The following is a 20,483-nucleotide window of genomic DNA, read 5'->3' as shown; positions in this document are numbered from 1 at the left end:
AATGCATACGCTTGACGTCCTATTCCCCAAATTCCCCGTTGACCGATAAGATCAACACAATGATCCATTGGAAGAAAAACGTACATACTACTGTCACTAAAATAATTCGGCCATAAAACGCACTGATGATCCATTGGAAGAAAAATGTACATACTACTGCCACTAAAATAATTCGGCGATAAAACCCACTGATGAGCCATTAGACGAGAAACGTACATGCTACTGCCACTAAAATAATTCGGCGATAAAACGCAATGGACCATCAAACTGCCAAAAAGCTATAACTTGTTATCGCTTTTAAACATTTAAAATTCACGACCGAAATACAGTCAACCCAGATATAATACATTGCTTGAAGAAAAGCGGAAGTCAAACATGACAATAAAATAAAAACCAAACAACAACGATGAAGAAAGAGGAAATGATTAAATTGACTACAAACTTCTTACACAACATTACTTTATACTCAATAGAGAAGGGCCTTCTGGTGACAGAAAAGTATTTGTAGACTTGTCCTCCATGACCTACACTTTTGAGTTTACAAAGTAAGATCATTCAGCATGTCAACCAAACAGCGATTTCTCTGCTGAAACACCACGTAAAACAAGAAAATGGAGAGAAAATCATGGAACTCAACAGTTCATTGTTGTACTTTATTACGGTATTACCACCACCGAAAATGTGCGTAAGCTCTGTTTTCTTCAGCTCTTTTGTGTAGTTCGTGCTTCCTATTAATAACAGTACCCTGAACATAACAAAAAAATAAACAAATAAATGAGTAAAAATAATACATAAAAAAGTAACAACATATCAAACTCTCAATTGCATGTATTTGTTACATGTGTTTTTGCCTGTTATGTAAAAGAACAGTACCAGCGATGAAGATAACAATAATAACAACAATATTAATAGCAATCATAATAAAAATAATAACAATAATAATAACAATAATAATAACGATAACAATAATAATTTAGTAACAATAATAATAACAACAGAGACTGAGTTGCACTCAAATATAAAATTTGAATAAAAATATTCCCGTTTCCTTAAACCATCAACTTCCTCGTTCTTGATAATCATTAGGTTTGGGAAGTTGGTGCCAAATCTAATAATAGCTCCTGATTTATCTGCAATTTCAACACAATTTTGCTTTCAAGACGATACAGTTAGGATAAATTAACCTGTTACTCGTTGGAGCATGTCTGTCCTCGCAAATACACACTGTAAGAAGTACTATGCATTCAAAATTTCTAAACACGAAATATACACGCAATAAACGCGTTGAAATGCTTCCCTAATTGGGTACCTAAAGTCCCTTTCCACATCTGTTCTTTATTATCACTGACGATGGTAACATCTTAAGTACAATTTTTGAAAATTTACACAAAGATGATGTTTAGGTGATTAGCGTTAGTAACACCCCATCAAATATAAATTACAGCCACTTTAACCGCAACTAACTAGCCCTATTCTTACTTCAGTGAAGTTATTTTAATCCCTGATATCTGTACGTGACTATCCGACCGAAAGACAAACAAAAATACACCCCTGTAAACTGCCTCACACTTCCATTAAAACGACTTCCCACCTCCTTATTGTAAGCATCCATCAGCTCCTTGGCAAGTTTCTTGTACATTCGGGCACTGCCTTTTTGCTGTTCCCGAGCAGCTTTGATGAGCCATTTAATGGCCAAAAATCGACGGCGCCGTTGGTTGATTGCGCTGGGCACCTGAAAATTACAGACATGTGAGTAAAACTCTTGTCAGAGTATGTATGAAATACAAAGGGATAGATGCTGATCATAACAAACTCTACAAGAATAGACCCTCCACGGGAAAACGGACACTAACGCTTTTCCGTTTAAGCTGCAAAACCGTTTATTATCCGTTTATATCCGTTTAAACGGTTTGCTTATCCGTTTAAAAAAATTTGCATCCGTTTAACGCTTTAGCTAAAACGTTTAAGCGGTTTGCTCATCCGTTTAAAAAAATTTGCATCCGTTTAACGCTTTTGCCATAACGTTTAAGCGGTTTGTTCATCCGTTTAAAAAAATTTCCATCCGTTTAAAAAAATTTGCATCTGTTCAACGCTCTAGTAAAAACATTTAAACGGTTTGCTTACCCGTTTTAAAAAAAAAAGCTTTCCGTTTAAAGTTCTACGGGAAGCTTTGGACTGTTTGCCTATCATTCTGTTATGGGCAGTTCGAAGTATCAATCTTACGTTCGCTCGATACTCGCCGGTTCTTGAAATACAGAAAGACCGTATCTTATTTTGGCTTTATCTTTTGCGTGATCATAGTAAGCAAGTTTCCGTCGCATCCTTTGACAAACAAGTTAAGTTGAAATATCCGGGTTGGTATATTTCGCAGACCCCCAGTCGATGGACTGCTAAATCAGCTACTCTCTTTCTGTTTATATCATCTTGATTCATCTTTCTTGGTTTTATTGACAATCATTTTAACGGCCCCGCTTGGTGCGTGACACCGATTCGACCTTTTATTTGCAATGGAACTTCATTGCGTTATTTGACCTTGAAACGTCTCGGCTTCAGACAAGGTGGCAGCATTGCATATGCAACTTTGTTTCGCGAAACTTCCGAACAGGAAAAAATGAAGTTCATTTTCAATAATAATAATAATAATAAACAAAGGAGAAGATTATGAGTTTCTCGCGGTAGCCGTTCAGGATATTCGGCAGCGAAACTATTCTCAGTAAATTGCGCTTATTTCATGAATGTCACACGAAAGCGGCAGTAATTAACCCAGAAATAAAATGCGCAAGTATATGCTAGTTATTACTTTTCAAATTATCATGCTCAATATTTTCGCTTTAAAGGATAATTATCCGTTGTCACTCTGAAAGTTTTTCCGCAGAAGATCTCGCCGGCTCAACCGTTAAACATTAATTTTTGGCTCATCGTTTGTCGATTTTGGTCAACCGTTTCTCGGTTTAAGCTATCCGTTTTTGGACTTTGGTCAACTGTTTAACGTTTCGGGCGGACCGTTTTTATTTTTGGTCAACCGTTTAACAGTGTGAGCCATCCGTTTTTGAACTTTGGTCAACCGTTTAACGTTTCGTGCTATCCGTTTTTATTTTTGGTCAACCGTTTGAAGGCCTAAGCTATCCGTTTTTGGACTTTGGTCAACCGTTTAAATTTTTTGCCATCCGTTTAAGCGGTAATGGCATCCGTTTAAACGCTCGAGTTAGCCGTTTACTATCCGTTTACAACCGTTTTTCGAGACCGTTTAACGGAAAAGCGTTAGTGTCCGTTTTCCCATGGAGGGTCACCATTGTAAAGAAACTGGGGGAAAAATAAATAAATTTAGAAAAAACAAATTTAATGTCATTTGCAATTAATTGGTCCACAAAGTTCTGGGTTAACACTCCAAGGAATGATACCAACTCTCTAGAGCACTGCCCTATCCCTCATTTCTCAGAAGCAAAGAATGATTTCTAAACAAAATGATACAGGCCTGGTCATATCCAACCTTGAACTTTTGAGGTGACAGTACAAAATTAATGTACTATAGAAAAGTAAATTAAGACAATACAGTCCAACCCTACAATCTCCCGCTGGGAATTAACACATGTACTGTGTACATATGAATTCTTACATCATCACAGTTACAGTAAACCAGCAAATGGGTAAGAGAAAAGAAAAATTGTAAATTAGACATAAGTGTAATTTTGATTTAGAACAAAGTCATCTCAGGAAATTTGAAAGGAAATTTTTAGAAACTTCAGAGGATGATTACTTGGCAGATTTTGAGAATAAATAAGTAATGTACTATACTTACTTGACAAGTTCGTCATCTAACATTGAGGAGGTCATATGAGAATCTGCAGCTTTGGGAATTTCAACCTTTTAATCAGTATCAAATATATTTCTGTGGATTTTAACACAGAATCAGTAAATTAAAAAGAAATAACTTGAAGGTACCATTTTACTTCTTTTTGGAAAGGGGAAATGGAGCAATGATATTAGTTTAAAGCTTACATCTGCTTCAGAAGTTCATTCTGACTCAGTGATGATGTTGAATCTGTGTCATCAGTATCTTTTTTCGTTGGACTTGTTCTGCCTTTGTCTTTATCTTACTATGAAATCTCTGTTGATATATGACAAAAAACACTAATTTATCATCATGTTAATGAAATATATAATAATTTGGTTTGAAAGTACATGTAAGAACATAATTTGGTACACTCTATAAGTTTGGAAACAATTCACTTAAAGTCAAATATTGATTAGGGGTGCACTGAAGACAACATGACTGCAAGAAATACATGTATGAAGGTTGCAAACACTTACAACACATTTTCTTGGAATCAAAAATGTTTTGTAGCATGTGTGGTGAAGAAAATTTAAGAACTTGGATGCTGTTATCAGGGTCTTTATGAATTACATGAAGTAGCAAGAAAGTTATGTAATTAACCAAGGAAATGTTGCTCAAATTTTTTATAGGCAGATGTGTGAACTTAACAAGTGGGTTAACTAATGCAATTAGGCCTAGTTAAATATACTGCATGTAGCCCCCAGAAGGGGGGATCTGAAACCATGCTTCCCTGGCAAATTTTGAAAACCCATGTTTTCCTTGATTTTGGAGGGTAACCACAGAGTCATTTGTGATATTCTCTTCCACAAAAAATTCTTGTACATATGTCTGTCACTCAATGCAGTTTAAATAAATAACTAAGTATTATTATTCCACTAGTTTGCTTGTCCATTTAAGATAAATCCACCCCACTCCCTTTCCCCTACACAACTTTTGACATTTCCTAGAGTGTTTGTAGATAACAAATCATACTCCTGGGATCAGAGAGAGACTGTGAGAGGATATAAACCCACCCCCTCCCCTCTGCAATTTCAAAGATTTCTTGACCATCTGAGCACATTATATATCCACTGACACACCTGAGCTGAGAGAGGCACCCCTGAATCAATAGAGTGTGGCCTAAGAAAATGACAAAATGAGCTGGCTGGGGTTCAGATCCAAACCTGTTACCTGAAATCGATTGAATCAACCACTATCCCATTGCAATTTTCACATAAATAAATAAATGAGTAAATAAGTAAATTTCAAATGGCTAAATTGTGCAGGCACTGTGATTGATTCTTAACCATGATCTATAGGAGGATAAATACATAGAGGACATTAACATTAACAATTTTTTATTCTCTTTATCTTCGTAAACAAATAGATTCCATGCTGCCATGGATCTATTCTGCAATGGATCACACAAAACACTCTCAGCTTTAGCTGTGTGCCATTTTATTGATCTTACCATTATTTTGAATTCAACTGTAATGTAATATATAGATTTAGCCAAGCCTAGAAGAAGAGCTCGCATTTTTTTTTCCTGCACATCTCAACGCCTTGCCCCAGCCAGGACTAGAACCCAGGTTATCTGACTCGGAGCCCAGTGCACTGACCACTGGACTACTGAACAAAGCTGTGGCATTGGTGTGCCCACAGTAAAGTTGACCACGCATGTTAAAAGTAGCACCTTGTAAGGTTATACAGTCGTACTGTCGTACGGTCGTACATCCAAATTTTTTCAGCTTGATGGGTTACTACTATTTTTTATAATTATAGGGCTACACTCTGCAAGCTCCGCTATTACTTAGCAGATGCAGGGTAACAAGGAATCTAATAATTGTTAAATAGATGATTAAATAAATAGATAGATCAATAATATGAGTAGATACTAAAAAATATAACATCATGTCCCTCAAAACCTTAAGCTTTCCACTGGCACGACTAATATAACAAAGACAAGAAAAACTGTGTTCAGCACTTACAACGCTGATTGAGATGAGCACATTGACCTTGCAATATTAGTCCTGTAGCAACTTTGTATTCTGCAAATAAGAAAACAAAATGCTTATGAACAAAACAAAAAAAGAGCCAATTAAAATTGTTCAGACATGGCTTAAGGCATTAACTCTTTGACCTTTATGAGTGACCAACATCTAATTTCTCCTTACCAAATCACCTTCGAATCACTCATTGGGGTCATAAGAATGAAGCACTAATCACCAACTAAAGAAGCTCTACATTGTTTCACAAATTATTTACGTCAGAAGCTTAAATAATGTGTAGAGAACACTATGGAGAATATGCATACTGATGTTGGTGAAAAGAGTTGATAATGAGGTGTTCACTTTCGTTGGATCGAGGACTGCATGTTGCATGCGATGTACATCTGCAAAAACTGTACAATTCGCTCCACGAATGAATGGCATTTCTGAAACACAAACGTTTTACCTTGGGGGTTGACGACTAAATAAAACTCTTGCATCACTGAAATTCCGAGTAAAAACCCCAAGAAACTTGCTACTTCTTCGCGAACATGAAAGACAATTAAGTAACACCAATGCCCTCGTGGCCGCCATGTTGGATTTTGAGAAACTGAAAAGGACTTGGTAACGAGTATTTCCAACACGAGGACTCATGGGAAGAAAATGACTCGTTCCCAGTTGCTTTGCATGGAATTAGACACACGGTCAACACAAGTAGGTAGGCAAGGAAAGGTGCTACAAACTGCTGGGAACAAGTACACTGAAACACTCCATCTGAGCCGTGTATCTGGACTGTCATCTCAGTCTTACCCTGTTTATTATTATTAGGCAACTGTTCAGGTTAAATTCTTTTTCACCCTGGTACTTTCAGGTGCTTCGTTATTACTAGAAACTGTCCTCATTAGCTTGCTCGGGTAGAACTGTGTATCATTAAGAAAATAACCATACCTATATATAGTGTGTTTGCATATTTATCGCGAAACTAAGGAAGCGATACAAGATACATATGGATAATTTAAAGATTGAGAATTTTTTTCGAGTAATTGTCGCTCGTCAAACAAATATTACGCATTCTATTTGTGGAGAAAAACAGACTGTAGTGAAATGCATTCGGTGCTACCTGACGAAAAGTAGGCATGTAGACAGGACGTGGGTGGGAGGGTAAGTGATTCACACCAGCTAGAGTTTCTTTAGATAAGGGTGCAGCTTTGGAAAAGAGGGTGAAGGCCCTGGATTGACCTTAACTCCATCCTTATCCATTTTTTTGAAGTAGAGTCCAGTGTGTTCCCAGACGTCACAAAGACGCAGGAAAAGGCCCCTCCCCATCCCCTTCACAGCCCAAGATTGTCCGGAACCAAGATGAACCCTGCTTTTTTTCCCTTTGTTTTCTGTTTTTTTTGTATATGTTTGTCGTGTTTTTTTTTCCTATCAACTTTTGTTGTAGTTCTTTTTATTTTTCTCTTTGTTTTTATCTTGTTTAATTGGGTTTTTCTTTCGTTCCTTTCTTTACTTCTTTTGGTTTTCTATTGATTCTGTTCTGCCATAATTTCATTATATTGTGGGTAGAGATATCTACGAGCGTATCTAACTACATAATAATACTTTATTGTTTACAGCATCTGCAATACTGAATGAGAGTACACCATACTCAGTAAAGCCGCTGAGTGCTTTATTACTTGCGGAACTAAACGTCCACCATGGGTGGTCAATAACGACAAAAAATGAGCAAATCCAACTATTTATCGCTAGAATAAGTGTTTAGAGCTAAGAGGAACGCAGAGGAAAGTTAGTGTCTATCCAAAGACAATTTAAATTTAAAAAAGAAAAAAAAAACCTTAAGATACTCCATTCATACAATTACAAAGTACTACCACATTCTAACCTGTCGGAGAAAAGCACACAATTTCGATGTTCAATACTTATAAAGTACGATTTGATATTGGTTTCACCAAGTCGTCTTTATTTATCTAAAGAAAGCAATATGACAAGTGAAACACAATTCATTCCAGGATAAAAAAACGTTGGATGCAATATCATTTTAATCTTACATCCGATAGGTTGAAATCATATAGTGCTAGCTCAGCGTACTTACTCCTTTTTACGTGAAGCGTGATTGGTTAAAAAAATTCTCCGTAATGCGTGATTTAATAGAAAAATTTAGCTTGATGTGTGATTGGAACCCTCCTGTCGCTCTTTCAACGCTAATCAAAATTACACTCATTTGGGCAATTAAGTAGAATGAAATTTTCCCTTTGGCTTGAGAGTTTTGTTAATTTAAACATCGCAAAAGTGAAGTAAACCCATAACACTGACTGTGGAATGATAATAACTCGTTTTGCCTCAGCTGTTTCCTGTCTATGTTTATTTCACAATAGTGTTATTAATACAAATTAATAGCTTATTACCCTAGAATCGCTGTAAAGTGTTTACATCATGTTTGACTTCAACGTGAAGCGTTTTGCGTAATTATTTATTTTAGATTAGTAGATTTGATATTTGTTGACTCTGCTCGGCTCCTAGTGGAGATTTGCGGAAAGCGTGCGCACAAAATGTAGGAAAAAAGTAAATGATATAATTTTCACCACATTTTAGATATATATAGTCGCCAATTAAAGGGCCGATGTTCCTGAGATTATGCGCAACTTAGACTTTGTTCGTGCCGGGTTGTGAAGTTTTTGCCCCAGTTTCTCACTCGCAATTTCAAACTTAGAGAAAATTAGAAGAAGAGCCCTTCATGTGACCCCAATACTAACACTTTCATGGCGCGGGTTGTTGTAGATTGAATTTGAAGATGTTTTATTGAAATTTTTATCATTCCTTTCAATTTAAAATAATAGACCGTCAGCCCAAGGTTTGATATGAGTTAAGACCACATTACAGAAAATCGTAAAGAATTTAAAGGCTGACGTTTCGAGCGTTAACCCGTCGTCAGAGCGATAAATATACAAACAAACACGCAAACACAACAAAAAGAAATAGAAGAAGCCGAAAGATGCGGAGGAAAGAAGTCAATCCTGTGAGTCCTGGAAAGGGGCATTTACGATTTCAAGACTTTCACCTTTTTTTTTTTTTTTTTAAAGGATAGGTCTAGAAAGTTCTTAACACGTCTCTGATTATACCTCGGAAATATTTGTTTAGAGAAAAAAACTTTGGGACAACTAAAAAATCACACTTTCAAAATATTGTGTTTCAGAGCACAAAGCTTGGGATCAATAATGGATATCTAAACTTTCAAAATATCATATTTCAGAGCAGAAAAAGCAAAAGCGGGCGTGCCAGAAAAATGGCGAGTAAAAGTGCTGGCTGAGGTTGTGGTTGTGGTTGCCAAAGAAAGTCGGAAATACATATAATTCAACCCACTTTCGTAAAAACATGTACACTAACGGACGGCCTGCGAGTGGTGGTGGGAAAGACGTCTTGGTTGTAAGCAATTATACTCTCCTAGTGTTGTGTTGTGGGGTACTAGCTCCGCGTTCCCAAATCTTCTCTCTCACTTTTGGAGGTATCATAAAGGACGTGATCAGTACAAGAACCCTTTCAGAACACTGTTAAATTTCAAAGTGTTTTATGGAATGTTTAATCAGCCTTCTCAGCTTCGAGATAATATTTTGAATCTTAAAAATTATTTTCAGACACATGATCATCCTTTCGAAACCAGACGAAATATCATGTCATTTACTCCTGTAGTATTATGTTGCAGAGCAGCAAATTGAGCCACCGTAGGGAAAATCTTTAATTTTTAAAATATCACGTTACAGGGCAGAAACCTGGGGTAGAATTAACAACACCCGCACCCCAAACTCCGTGTCAGTGGTAACTGTATCATAAACATGCGCATTAAACGTTATTAGAGAAAAACACGTCATAACGATTAAAAAGGTACAACTAGCCAACTGCGTGCTCCACGGACACACCATTACCGAAAGTTCAGTAAGAGTTGTGTCGAGCAAACGACATTGAAGCTGGTAACAAGATGGATGCAATTGTGGAAAATTCAACTATGCTCGGATTCATAGGAGGAACGCTGAACCCCGACCCAGAGACAGTAGAGAACCACACCAGGCAAATCGAGTCTCTCAAGAAGGAAATAGAAGAGAGGGACAAGACGCTGTCAAGGCTAAAGCAAGATTTTAACGATTTACAGGCTCAAAACGACGACTTAAAGATTACCTTGGAGTCTAAGAACCATGAAATTGAAGCTCTGAAGGACAAAGTTCATAAACTAGAAACCGAGAAGAAAATTTTGGAAAAGAAGCTACAAAATGTCGAACTCGAATTTGAGGATTTAAAAGACCAAAACAATGAGAAGAAGGAAGAAATCAAGGATTTGAAGAACTCATTGGAGTTGAAGGATAAAGAAATAACAGCCGTGAAAAGGGAAGTTGAGGATTTGAGAGACCAAAACAACGAGAGAGCCAAAGAAATCGAGGATTTGAAAGACCGAAACGACAAGAAGAACAAAGAAATAGAGGATTTGAAGGTTTCATTGGAGACGAAGGGTAAAGAAATAATTGTCCTAACAAGGGAAGTCAGAGATTTGAAAGACCAAAACGAGAAGATAAAGATTTCCTTGGAAGCTAGGGACAAAGAAAGGGATGACCTGAAAAATAAGATCAGAGAGCTTAAAAATGAACTGAAATCTTTCAAGCGTTCGTCGGACGTCTTCCAGAGGGAATGGCAAGATGCGAAGAAAGCACTCGAGAAAAGCGAGGAAAACTATAATAAACTGAAACTAGACGTGGAGAGACTGTCGAAGAAAATTCAGAGATTGACGGAGGAGGACAAACAAAAAGAAGAAGAATACAAGAAATGGAAAAAGGAGTTCCAGGAAAATATGCAACCATTGCAGTCTTATGGAAGAAGCCTGTCTTCGCCTGATTCTCTTGATAGCGCTTGCATTCTTCTTGGTCAAATGTGCTCGCGAGTGCAAGCGATGATGTACCAGAAAGTACTTCCAGACGGTTATGATGAACATTGTTCTTACAAAGTGAAATTCATCGAAGAAGACATTGCATTAAGAGAGGGAGAAGACCAACATCAGGCGAGTAAGAGATGGGAGGAATTGAAAACGAAACTAAGCTGGAATAACGCCAAACATCCTAGAACAATGAAAGAGATCCAGAACAAAAGAAATGAAACGGCTCATCCCGAGAAGCTAACGAAGGATAAGCTTCTCAAATCTGCAAAAGTGATGCAAGATGCAAAAAAACTGCACGGCTGGATGTCTTTCAATCATGTTCACGAAATAATACGTATATGGGACCTTTTAGGACAGATGGAGTAGTGCAAACTTCAGGTTTGTGCTCAACATAAACACTTATGTACAATTAGAGTAACTGACTGTTTTAATGTTTGGTCCAGCCTTGGGCCATCCGAAACATCTTGTTAGCAACAACTGTGAGAGTGACTGAGTTTCAGTGTTAACACGGCGTTTGAATCTCATCGGTAAAATTCGTTTGAACGGTAGTGTTTAAAATGGTTTCAAAGTACATTTATTACACATTATAGTTATAAAATATAACATAAAACAGTTCAATGCTGTTAGTCAAAGTTCTATAGCAATTGGTGCAAGGTGAGCATCGCGCAAAATGTGAGCAATTAACAAACGATCTGTACCAAAATTTATCGCCGAGAACTAACAGGGCATGAGCTGGCTAAACCGAAATCAAAACGAAACACGCTCGAAATTTCACCGAAAGCTCAAAGTTGAATGGTTAATGATGCTGTAGAATTGAACCGTCACAAACATATTTTATTCCTTTTTTGTTACAAATTTGAATCCTGTCGCTTAGTAGCCATCTACTGCGAACGTTATTCAACGCACTTTCATTTTACAACTGTTGAAGTCACGGTCTCTCCTCTATTTTCTTCAAGCCGGTACTAACATATTGCAAACTTTGACTAGCTTTAGCTCGATTCAAAAGAGGAGATTACGTCATATTTTCAGTTAGTTCACCAGAATTTAGAGGAATGATTTTTGGTCAAAAAGAAGGAGTTGTATGCAGTATAGTGTCTCCTTCAGGCCGCTATCTCGGTCTTCCTTCTTTCGCTTTATACGTATGGTCTACTTATTGGCGCTTAGAAGTTAATTTTAGGTAGATACACTCGCTTAAAGGGGCGAAATGATAGCTTTCAAGCCCGATTCTCACTGTGTTCATATGAATGATGGCGTGTAAAATATATTTCCGCAAAAAGTTCGAAAACAGTTTAGTTCAGAGCAGCAAAATTTTGAGAAACTATTAAGAATATTTAGAGATTTCTCCGAGAATTCGGCCGAGTGGAACGTCGCGTTTGTAGGAGAATAATGTCATGAATGCATGAATGAAATTTGCATAATTATTGCACTGAATCTTTTGTGAGAACATGCTAAGACTTTGATCGACGTTTTCGGCTGGCAACTTAGTTCTATATCATTTTACTGAGACACATTTTGTGAATATTATTTTTGAAATCATGAAAATCATGTCCTGGGGTAATTTGGAAAGAGTCCAGAGGTATACCACATATGGTAATGACGATCACGAGGATGCATTGATATGATTGGTTGGGACACACATACTAGCTCCACGTTGCCATGACAATCAAAAACCCTTGGACTCTCTCATTTGATTCTGACACCTAGATTATTGAACCATCATTCAGATGCCACTCAATAGTGACCAAAGGTCTCCGTAACGCAAGTAAAATGCACTGTGGTCACTTTCCTTTTCGAACAATTTATCACTCGAGCTATTTCCGTGATTATTATCCTACTTTTCGTTTTATATTAAAATGTGACAAAATAAGCTATCAGGACTTACTCCAGCTCTTAACTGCTCTTAAACTTTGGTGAAATATTGTGTGCTAATTGATCAGTTGCAGCTAAGGCATACAAAATTTTCAACCGACGTTAATTGGGGAAACAGGGCAATAAATAAATAATTTTTACTAGCTGCGTGATAATATAAACTCGCTGAATCATGAGAGAGAATTTCCTAGAAAGACATGGTTAATTAACTCCTTTCAGGATGTTGAAGAAGCATCCGGTCGTTCAGATTGTAATTAAATAAATTCACATTCAAATATAGCTCTGATATTAAAACAAGAAGTTTTTAAGATGCATGTAAATTCAACTGAATTCGCAGTCATTGTTGACGACACAGAGCTAAGGTTCAAAAGGAACTGTATGTTACAAGCTTTAACACGTATGGATATCCGAAAATTATCATATTGCATGTTTCCTTCCCGCAACTTTCACGCGAACGTCGACTTGTCTGTGTTGCAAAGCTATTGATCTTAAATTGAAAATTTATGGCACTGAGAATGACAGAATATATTTTAATGATTTAGCTTGATGAAAACAAAATTGCCGAAGAAATTTCAACTTCAATAAATGGCCCAAGCGGCTTGCCGACAATGCGGTACATTGAAACTGCCACATATCTTAGCGTAAGCCCAGGCCCACACAATGTAACTATTGGGCAGCAAATCGTTCGGACATGCCTCGTCCATGTACTTTCCCTTAAAAAAGAGTCACCGTTACGGAATATTGATCCGTTTTTGGGAGTAACTCGTTTTGGATAGTGAAATGGCACAAGCTTGTCCAAAATAAGCAAAATCTGATTTTCACTGGTCCTCCCTGTTCTTGATCATTCAATTAAGTATACCAAAAAAGTTACAAGGAATGACAGGAAAGAAAAGAGAGAAAATCAGAGAGCAAGTGTGGAAAATGTGCAAGAGCTTCCCTAGTCGTCAACTTACATACACTCGACATGCGACCAGACACAGCGGAAAGTATCTCTGTTGAGCAGCAATTTGACACCTTTGTTTCATGAGTGAATGCATACGCTTCAAGTCCTATTCCCCAAATTACTCGTTGACCGATAAGATCAAAACGATGAGCCAGTGGACGAAAAACGTACATACTACTGCCACTAAAATAATTCGGCGATAAAACGCACTGATGATCCATTAGACGAAAAACGTACATACTACTGCCACTAAAATAATTCGGCGATAAAACGCAATGGACCATCAAACTGCCAAAAAGCTATAACTTGTTATCGCTTTTAAACATTTAAAATTCACGACCAAAATACAGTCAAGGCAGATATAATACAATGCTTGAAGAAAAGCGGAAGTCAAACATGACAATAAAATAAAAACCAAACAACAACGATGAAGGAAGAGGAAATGATTAAATTGACTACAAACTTCTTACACAACATTACTTTACACTCAATAGGGAAGGGCCTTCTGGTGACAAAAAAGTATCTGTAGACTTGTCCTCCATGAACTATACTTTTGAGTTTACTAAGTAAGATCATTCAGCATTTCAACCAAGCAGCGATTTCTCTGCTGAAACACCACGTAAAACAAGAAAATGGAGAGAAAATCATGGAACTCAACAGTTCATTGTTGTACTTTAGTACGGTATTACCACCACCGAAAGTGTGCGTAAGCTCTGTTGTCTTCAGCTCTTTTGTGTAGTTCGTGCTTCCTATTAATGACAGTACCCTGAATACAACAAAAAAATAAACAAATAAATGAGCAAAAATAATACACAAAAATTAATAACATATCAAACTCTCAATTGCATTTATTTGCTAAATGTGTTTTTGCCTGCTATGTAAAAGAACGGTACCGGCGATGAAGATAATAATAATAACAACAATAATAACAGCAATAATAATAATAATAATAATAATAATAATAATAATAATAATAATAATAATTTAGTAATAATAATGACAGAGACTGAGCTGCACTGGAATATAAAATTTAAATAAAAATATTCCCGTTTCCTCAAACCATCAACTTCCTCGTTCTTGATAATCATTAGGTTTGGAAATTTGGTGTCAAATCTAATAATAGCTCCTGATTAATCTGCAATTTCCACACAGTTTAGCTTTCAAGACGATACAGTAAGGATAAATTAACCTGTTACACGTTGGAGTATAACTATCCACGCAACTACATACTGTAAGAAGTACTATGCATTAAAAATTTCTAAACACGGAATATACACTCAATAAACGCGTTGAAAGGCTTCCCTTATTAAGTACCTTAAGTCCCTTTCCACATCTGTTCTTAATTATCACTGACAATGGTAACATCTTAAGTATGATTTTTGAGAATCTTCACAAAGATGATGTTTAGATGATTAGCGTTAGTAACACCCCATCAAATATAAATTACAGCCACTTTAACCGCAACTAACTAGCCCTATTCTTACTTCAGTGAAGTTATTTTAAACCCTGATATCTGTACGTGACTATCCGACCGAAAGACAAACAAAAATACACCCCTGTAAACTGCCTCACACTTCCATAAAAACGACTTCCCACCTCCTTATTGTAAGCATCCATCAGCTCCTTGGCAAGTTTCTTGTACATTCGAGCATTGCCTTTTTGCTGTTCCCGAGCAGCTTTGATGAGCCATTTAATGGCCAAAAATCGACGGCGTCGTTGGTTGATTGCGCTTGGCACCTGAAAATTACAGACATGTGAGTAAAACTCTTGTCAAAGTATGTATGAAATACAAAAGGATAGATGCTGATGATAAGAAACCCTACAAGAATAAGTAGTGCTAAATTAAGAGAACAGAGTAAAGAATACATGCTGTTCTGCATGACTATGCCAAACCAAACTGCTGTATTGTATAAATAGTATACCAGACACTATTGGGAGGGTCGGGGTTAAGTGTTTATTGTCAGATACTTCTGAAGCAGGACTTTGAAACCAACACATGGTTGAGAAATGAAAAATACTGAAAAATCATCAATAGCGAAAAAATTCAAGGTTTTGTGACACAAACTCTAAGAACAGGAGTAACAACATCCTCTGGGACACAATTTCCACTTATCTTTCCACTCTGGTCCTTTTATAATTCTGTGAGCATTGGTTGGCTTTTGAACTTTACTTGAAGGAATTGTATCAGAAGACTTTGAATTTACATTCATCAAAAAATTGACCGAGTGTAAACCAGCATGTAAGATGTACATGTATACATGAAACTAGATGATTTGTCACCATTACATATACATTGTTTAAAACCCAATGTTACAGTTTCATGTTGTCATGGTAGTAAATAATTGGTGCTAATTGGAAAATAAACTTCTGTCTGCTTCAAAATACATAAGTTGTTATCTATGGCCCTACCTGGTACACAGTACCTGCCCTCTTCATGCCCACCACTCCTATGACTGGCTTGCAATTCTCAATTGCAGTGGCAAAAATTTGTAAGGGATCTGTCTCTACTGAGTCAGGTTGGGATGATTGTCTTTGCCTAGGTTAAAAAAAATGCAAATAAGCAACTTGCTGCCTTTATTCCATTCAAGCATCTGGTCAAGGTGAGATCACGCACACACTATTACACACACTTTTCTCCTCCAAGCCACAGGAAATGTATCTGAGAAAATAGTGAATTTGACCAAAAACTGACGTGGAAACCAGAAATCATACAACTGAATTGATACCCTGCAAATGTGAGGAAAACAAGTCATTGTAGGTTAACACATTTCAGTTACAGTCACTTTTTCATCTTAAGCAAGGTATTGAGTACGAGCTATTGTAAAAACTATGACTGCTTTGGTTGATTTCTGACAAGTAATTTTGCAAACTGACCAGTTAGTAAAGTTCAGAAATCCTAAAAGTGACTAGTGTTGATGTTTGCAGTCCACTGCTTTAATCAAGGTAACATTTACTGGTTTTTTCCTTGAAACAAAAAAGGACATTTCAGATATATTCTGATGTTCACAGTTTTTTGAGTTTCATAGCATCAAACAATTGTATGTAAGTGTTCTCTTTTCAGGGAGATAGCATAAAACACATCAGTTGGATGTCTAGAGATGCTTAAAGGATCAGAAAAAAAGTCAATTTTTAATATCATATCGACTGATGCAATGTAAGGAAGTATTGCAAAAAATATCATGATGATGAAGTAACTGTTGAAATGTTTCTCCTGCAAAAATAAGTAGAAAAGAAACTCACTTCTTCAATTGTTCCTTCTTAATCTCTTCCATTGCCTGAAATAAAATAAAAGTAGAATGGTTATAAAAATATCCAGCATACAAGCTACTGATTCTTTAAAACAATCAACTCCTCTAAACCTGCTGTGATCTATTTTAGCAACCGTCATTAAGCCTTCAGAAAATAAATGATCATACAAATAAGTTTGAAAACTTCCAATTGGCTAATGTTGCATTTATCAGTTCATTCCAGTTTCTTTTTTGGAGTTCCAAAATGGTTTTAGCTTATATCCTTAACAAAAAGTGTAATCTTCTGAACCATTCATAACACATTCTGGCAAACTTTGGGAGAAAAAGGTACCACTTTACAATTTTTTTATGGGCATGTGGTTATTTCATGTATAAACTAACCTGCTCAACTTACCAGTTTAAAGATTTTCTGTGATAAAGACTTTTTACCACCCCACATCATGCAATTCACGAATTTGCTGAAATTTGGTTTAAAAGTGTGAGTGAAAACTAAGAGACAAGTGCTTTTAAGAAAATCAGTCTGAATTGTCAAGTCAGATCAGTCATTTTTCTAAGTTTTATAAATTGTAAAGAAACTGGGGGAAAAATAAATAAATTTAGAAAAAACAAATTTAATGTCATTTTCAATTAATTCGTCCACAGAGTTCTGGGTTCACACTCCAAGGAATGATACCAACTCTCTAGAGCACCGCCCTATCCCTCATTTCTCAGAAGCAAAGAATGGCTTCTAAACAAAATGATACAGGCCTGGTCATATCCAACCTTGAACTTTTGAGGTGACAGTACAAAATTAATGTACTTTAGAAAAGTAAATTAAGACAATACAGTCCAACCCTACAATCTCCTACAAGGAATTAACACATGTACAGTGTACATATGAATTCTTACATCATCACCGTTACAGTAAACAAACAAATGGGTAAGAGAAAAGAAAATTGTAAATGAGACATAAGTGTAATTTTGATTTAGAACAAAGTCATCTCAGGAAATTTGAAAGGAAATTTTTAGAAACTTCAGAGGATGATTACTTGGCAGATTTTGAGAATAAATAAGTAATGTACTATACTTACTTGACAAGTTCGTCATCTAACATTGAGGAGGTCATATGAGAATCTGCAGCTTTGGGAATTTCAACCTTTTCATCAGTATCAAATATATTTCTGCAGATTTTAACACAGAATCAGTAAATTAAAAAGAAATAACTTGAAGGTACCATATTACTTCTTTTTGGAAAGGGGAAATGAGCAATGATATTAGTTTAAAGCTTACATCTGCTTCAGAAGTTCATTCTGACTCAGTGATGATGTCGAATCTGTGTCATCAGCATCTTTTTTTGTTGGACTTGTAATGTCTTTATCTATGAAATCTCTGTTGATACACAACAAAAAACACACTAATTCATCATTATGTTAATGAAATATAAAATAATTTGGTTTGAAAGTACATGTAAGAACGTAATTTGGTACACTCTAAAAGTCTGGAAACAATTCACTTAAACTCAAATATTGATTAGGGGTGCATTGAAGACAACATGACTGCAAGAAATACATGTATAAAACACATTTTCTTGGAATCAAAAATGTTTTGTAGCATGTGTGGTGAAGAAAATTTAAGAACTTGGATGCTGTTATCAGGGACTTTATGAATTATATGAAGTAGCAAGAGAATTATGTAATTAACTAAGGAAATGTTGCTCAAATTTTTTATAGGCAGATGTGTGAACATAACAAGTGGGTTAACTAATACAATTTACTGCATGTAGCCCCCAGAAGGGGGGATCTGAAGCCATGCTTCCCTAGCAAATTTTGAAAACCCATGTTTTCCTTGATTTTGGAGGGTAACCTCAGAGTCATTTATGATATTCTCTTCCACAAAAATTCTTGTACATATGTCTGTCACTCAATGCAATTTAAATAAATAACTGAGTATTATTATTCCACTAGTTTGCTTGTCCATTTAAGATAAATCCACCCCACTCCCTCTCCCCTCCACAACTTCTGACATTTCCTAGAGTGTTTGTAGATAACAAATCATACTCCTGGGATCAGAGAGGGACTGTGAGAGGATATAAACCCACCCCCCTCCCCTCTGCAATTTCCAAAGATTTCTTGACCATCTGAGTACATTGTATATCCACTGACACACCTGAGCTGAGAGAGGCATCCTGAAACAATAGAGTGTGGCCTAAGAAAATAACAAAATGAGCTGGCTGGGGTTCAGATCCAAACCTGTTACTTGAAATCCATTGAATCAACCAGTATCCCATTACAGTTTTCACATAAATAAATGAGTAAATAAGTAAATTTCAAATGGCTAAATTGTGCATGCATTGTGATTGATTCTTAACCATGGTCTATAGGAGGACAAATACATACATTAACATTAACAATTTTTTTTTGCTCTCTTTAGCATCGTAAACAAATAGATTCCATGCTGCCATGGATCTACTCTGCAATGGATCACAGAAGACACTCTCAGCTTCAGCTGTGTACCACTTTATTGATCTTACCATATTTTGACTTCAACTGTAATCTGTTACTCAGCAGATGCAGGGTAACAAGGAATCTAATTGTTAAATAGATGATTAAATAAATAGATAGGTCAATAATATGAGTAGATACTAAAGAATATAACATCATGTCTCTCAAAACCTTAAGCTTTCCACTGGCACGACTAATATAACAAACACAAGCAAAACTGTGTTTAGCACTTACAACGCTGATTGAGATGAGCACATTGACCTTGCAATATTCGTCCCGTAGCAACTTTGTCTTCTGCAAATAAGAAAACAAAATGCTTAAGAACAAAACAAAAAAAGTAGCTAATTAAAATTGTTCAGACATGGCTTAAGGCATTAACTCTTTGACCTTTATGAGTGACCAACATCTAATTTCTCCTTACCAAATCATCTCCGAATCACACGTTGTGGTTATAAGAATGAAGCACTAATCACCAACTAAAGAAGCTTTACATTGTTTCACAAATTATTCACGTCAGAAGCTTAAATGATGTGTAGAAACCCCAAGGGAGAATATGCATACTGTTGTTGGTGAAAAGAGTTGATAATGAGGTGATCACTTTCGTTGGATCAAGGACTGCATGTTGCATGCGATGTACATCTGCAAAAACTGTACAAATCGCTCCACGAATGAATGGCATTCCTGAAACACAAACGTTTTACCTTGGGGGTTGGCGACTAAATAAAACTCTTGCATCACTGAAATTCCGAGTAAAAATCCCAAGAAACTTGTTACTTCTTCGCGAACATGAAAGACAATCAAGTAACATCAATGCCCTTCTGGCCGCCATGTTGGATTTTGAGAAACTGAAAAGGACTTGGTAACGAGTATTTCCAACACGAGGACTCATGGGAAGAAAATGACTCGTTCCCAGTTGCCTTATATGGAATTAGACACACGGTCAACACAAGAAGGTAGGCAAGGAAAGGTGCTACAAACTGCTGGGAACAAGTACACTGAAACACTCCATCCGAGCCGTGTATCTGGACTGTCATCTCAGTCTTACCCTGTTTATTATTATTAGGCAACTGTTCAGGTTAAATTCTTTTTCACCCTGGTACTTTCAAGTGCTTCGTTATTACTAGAAACTGTCCTCATAAGCTTGCTCGCGTAGAACTGTGTATTATTAAGAAAATAACCATACCTATGTATAGTGTGTTTACATATTTATTGCGAAACTAAGG

The 20,483-nt window shown here is 36.4% G+C and overlaps 2 protein-coding genes across 3 annotated transcripts; one reads left to right on the top strand and one right to left on the bottom strand.

The window, feature by feature from the left end:
• Positions 1 to 406: 406 nt before the first annotated feature.
• Positions 407 to 20,094, bottom strand: LOC131778949 (small ribosomal subunit protein uS7). Of its 2 annotated transcripts, none has more exons than XM_059095435.2 (9): positions 19,962 to 20,094; positions 19,495 to 19,554; positions 18,050 to 18,148; positions 17,851 to 17,940; positions 17,175 to 17,238; positions 16,773 to 16,807; positions 15,942 to 16,068; positions 1,592 to 1,732; positions 407 to 745 (listed from the first exon to the last, which is right to left on the bottom strand). In XM_059095435.2, exons 1-9 carry the CDS (start codon positions 20,087 to 20,089, stop codon positions 665 to 667), a joined length of 825 nt encoding a protein of 274 aa, XP_058951418.2. In that variant the 5' UTR covers positions 20,090 to 20,094; the 3' UTR covers positions 407 to 664. The 2 variants fall into 2 exon arrangements, with proteins under 2 accessions (XP_058951418.2, XP_066027119.1); XM_066171022.1 differs by lacking the exons at positions 407 to 745; positions 1,592 to 1,732 and adding exons at positions 13,665 to 14,298; positions 15,129 to 15,269.
• Positions 9,776 to 11,951, top strand: LOC131775257 (ERC protein 2-like). The gene has a single exon (XM_066170733.1). It carries the CDS (start codon positions 9,776 to 9,778, stop codon positions 11,084 to 11,086), a length of 1,311 nt encoding a protein of 436 aa, XP_066026830.1. The 3' UTR covers positions 11,087 to 11,951.
• Positions 20,095 to 20,483: the final 389 nt, after the last annotated feature.

The sequence above is a fragment of the Pocillopora verrucosa genome, chromosome 8 (assembly GCF_036669915.1).
Source record: "Pocillopora verrucosa isolate sample1 chromosome 8, ASM3666991v2, whole genome shotgun sequence".
Taxonomy (NCBI): Eukaryota; Metazoa; Cnidaria; class Anthozoa; order Scleractinia; family Pocilloporidae; genus Pocillopora; species Pocillopora verrucosa.
Note: the sequence above shows the minus strand (reverse complement) of the source record. Positions and strands in the feature narration are given on the sequence as shown.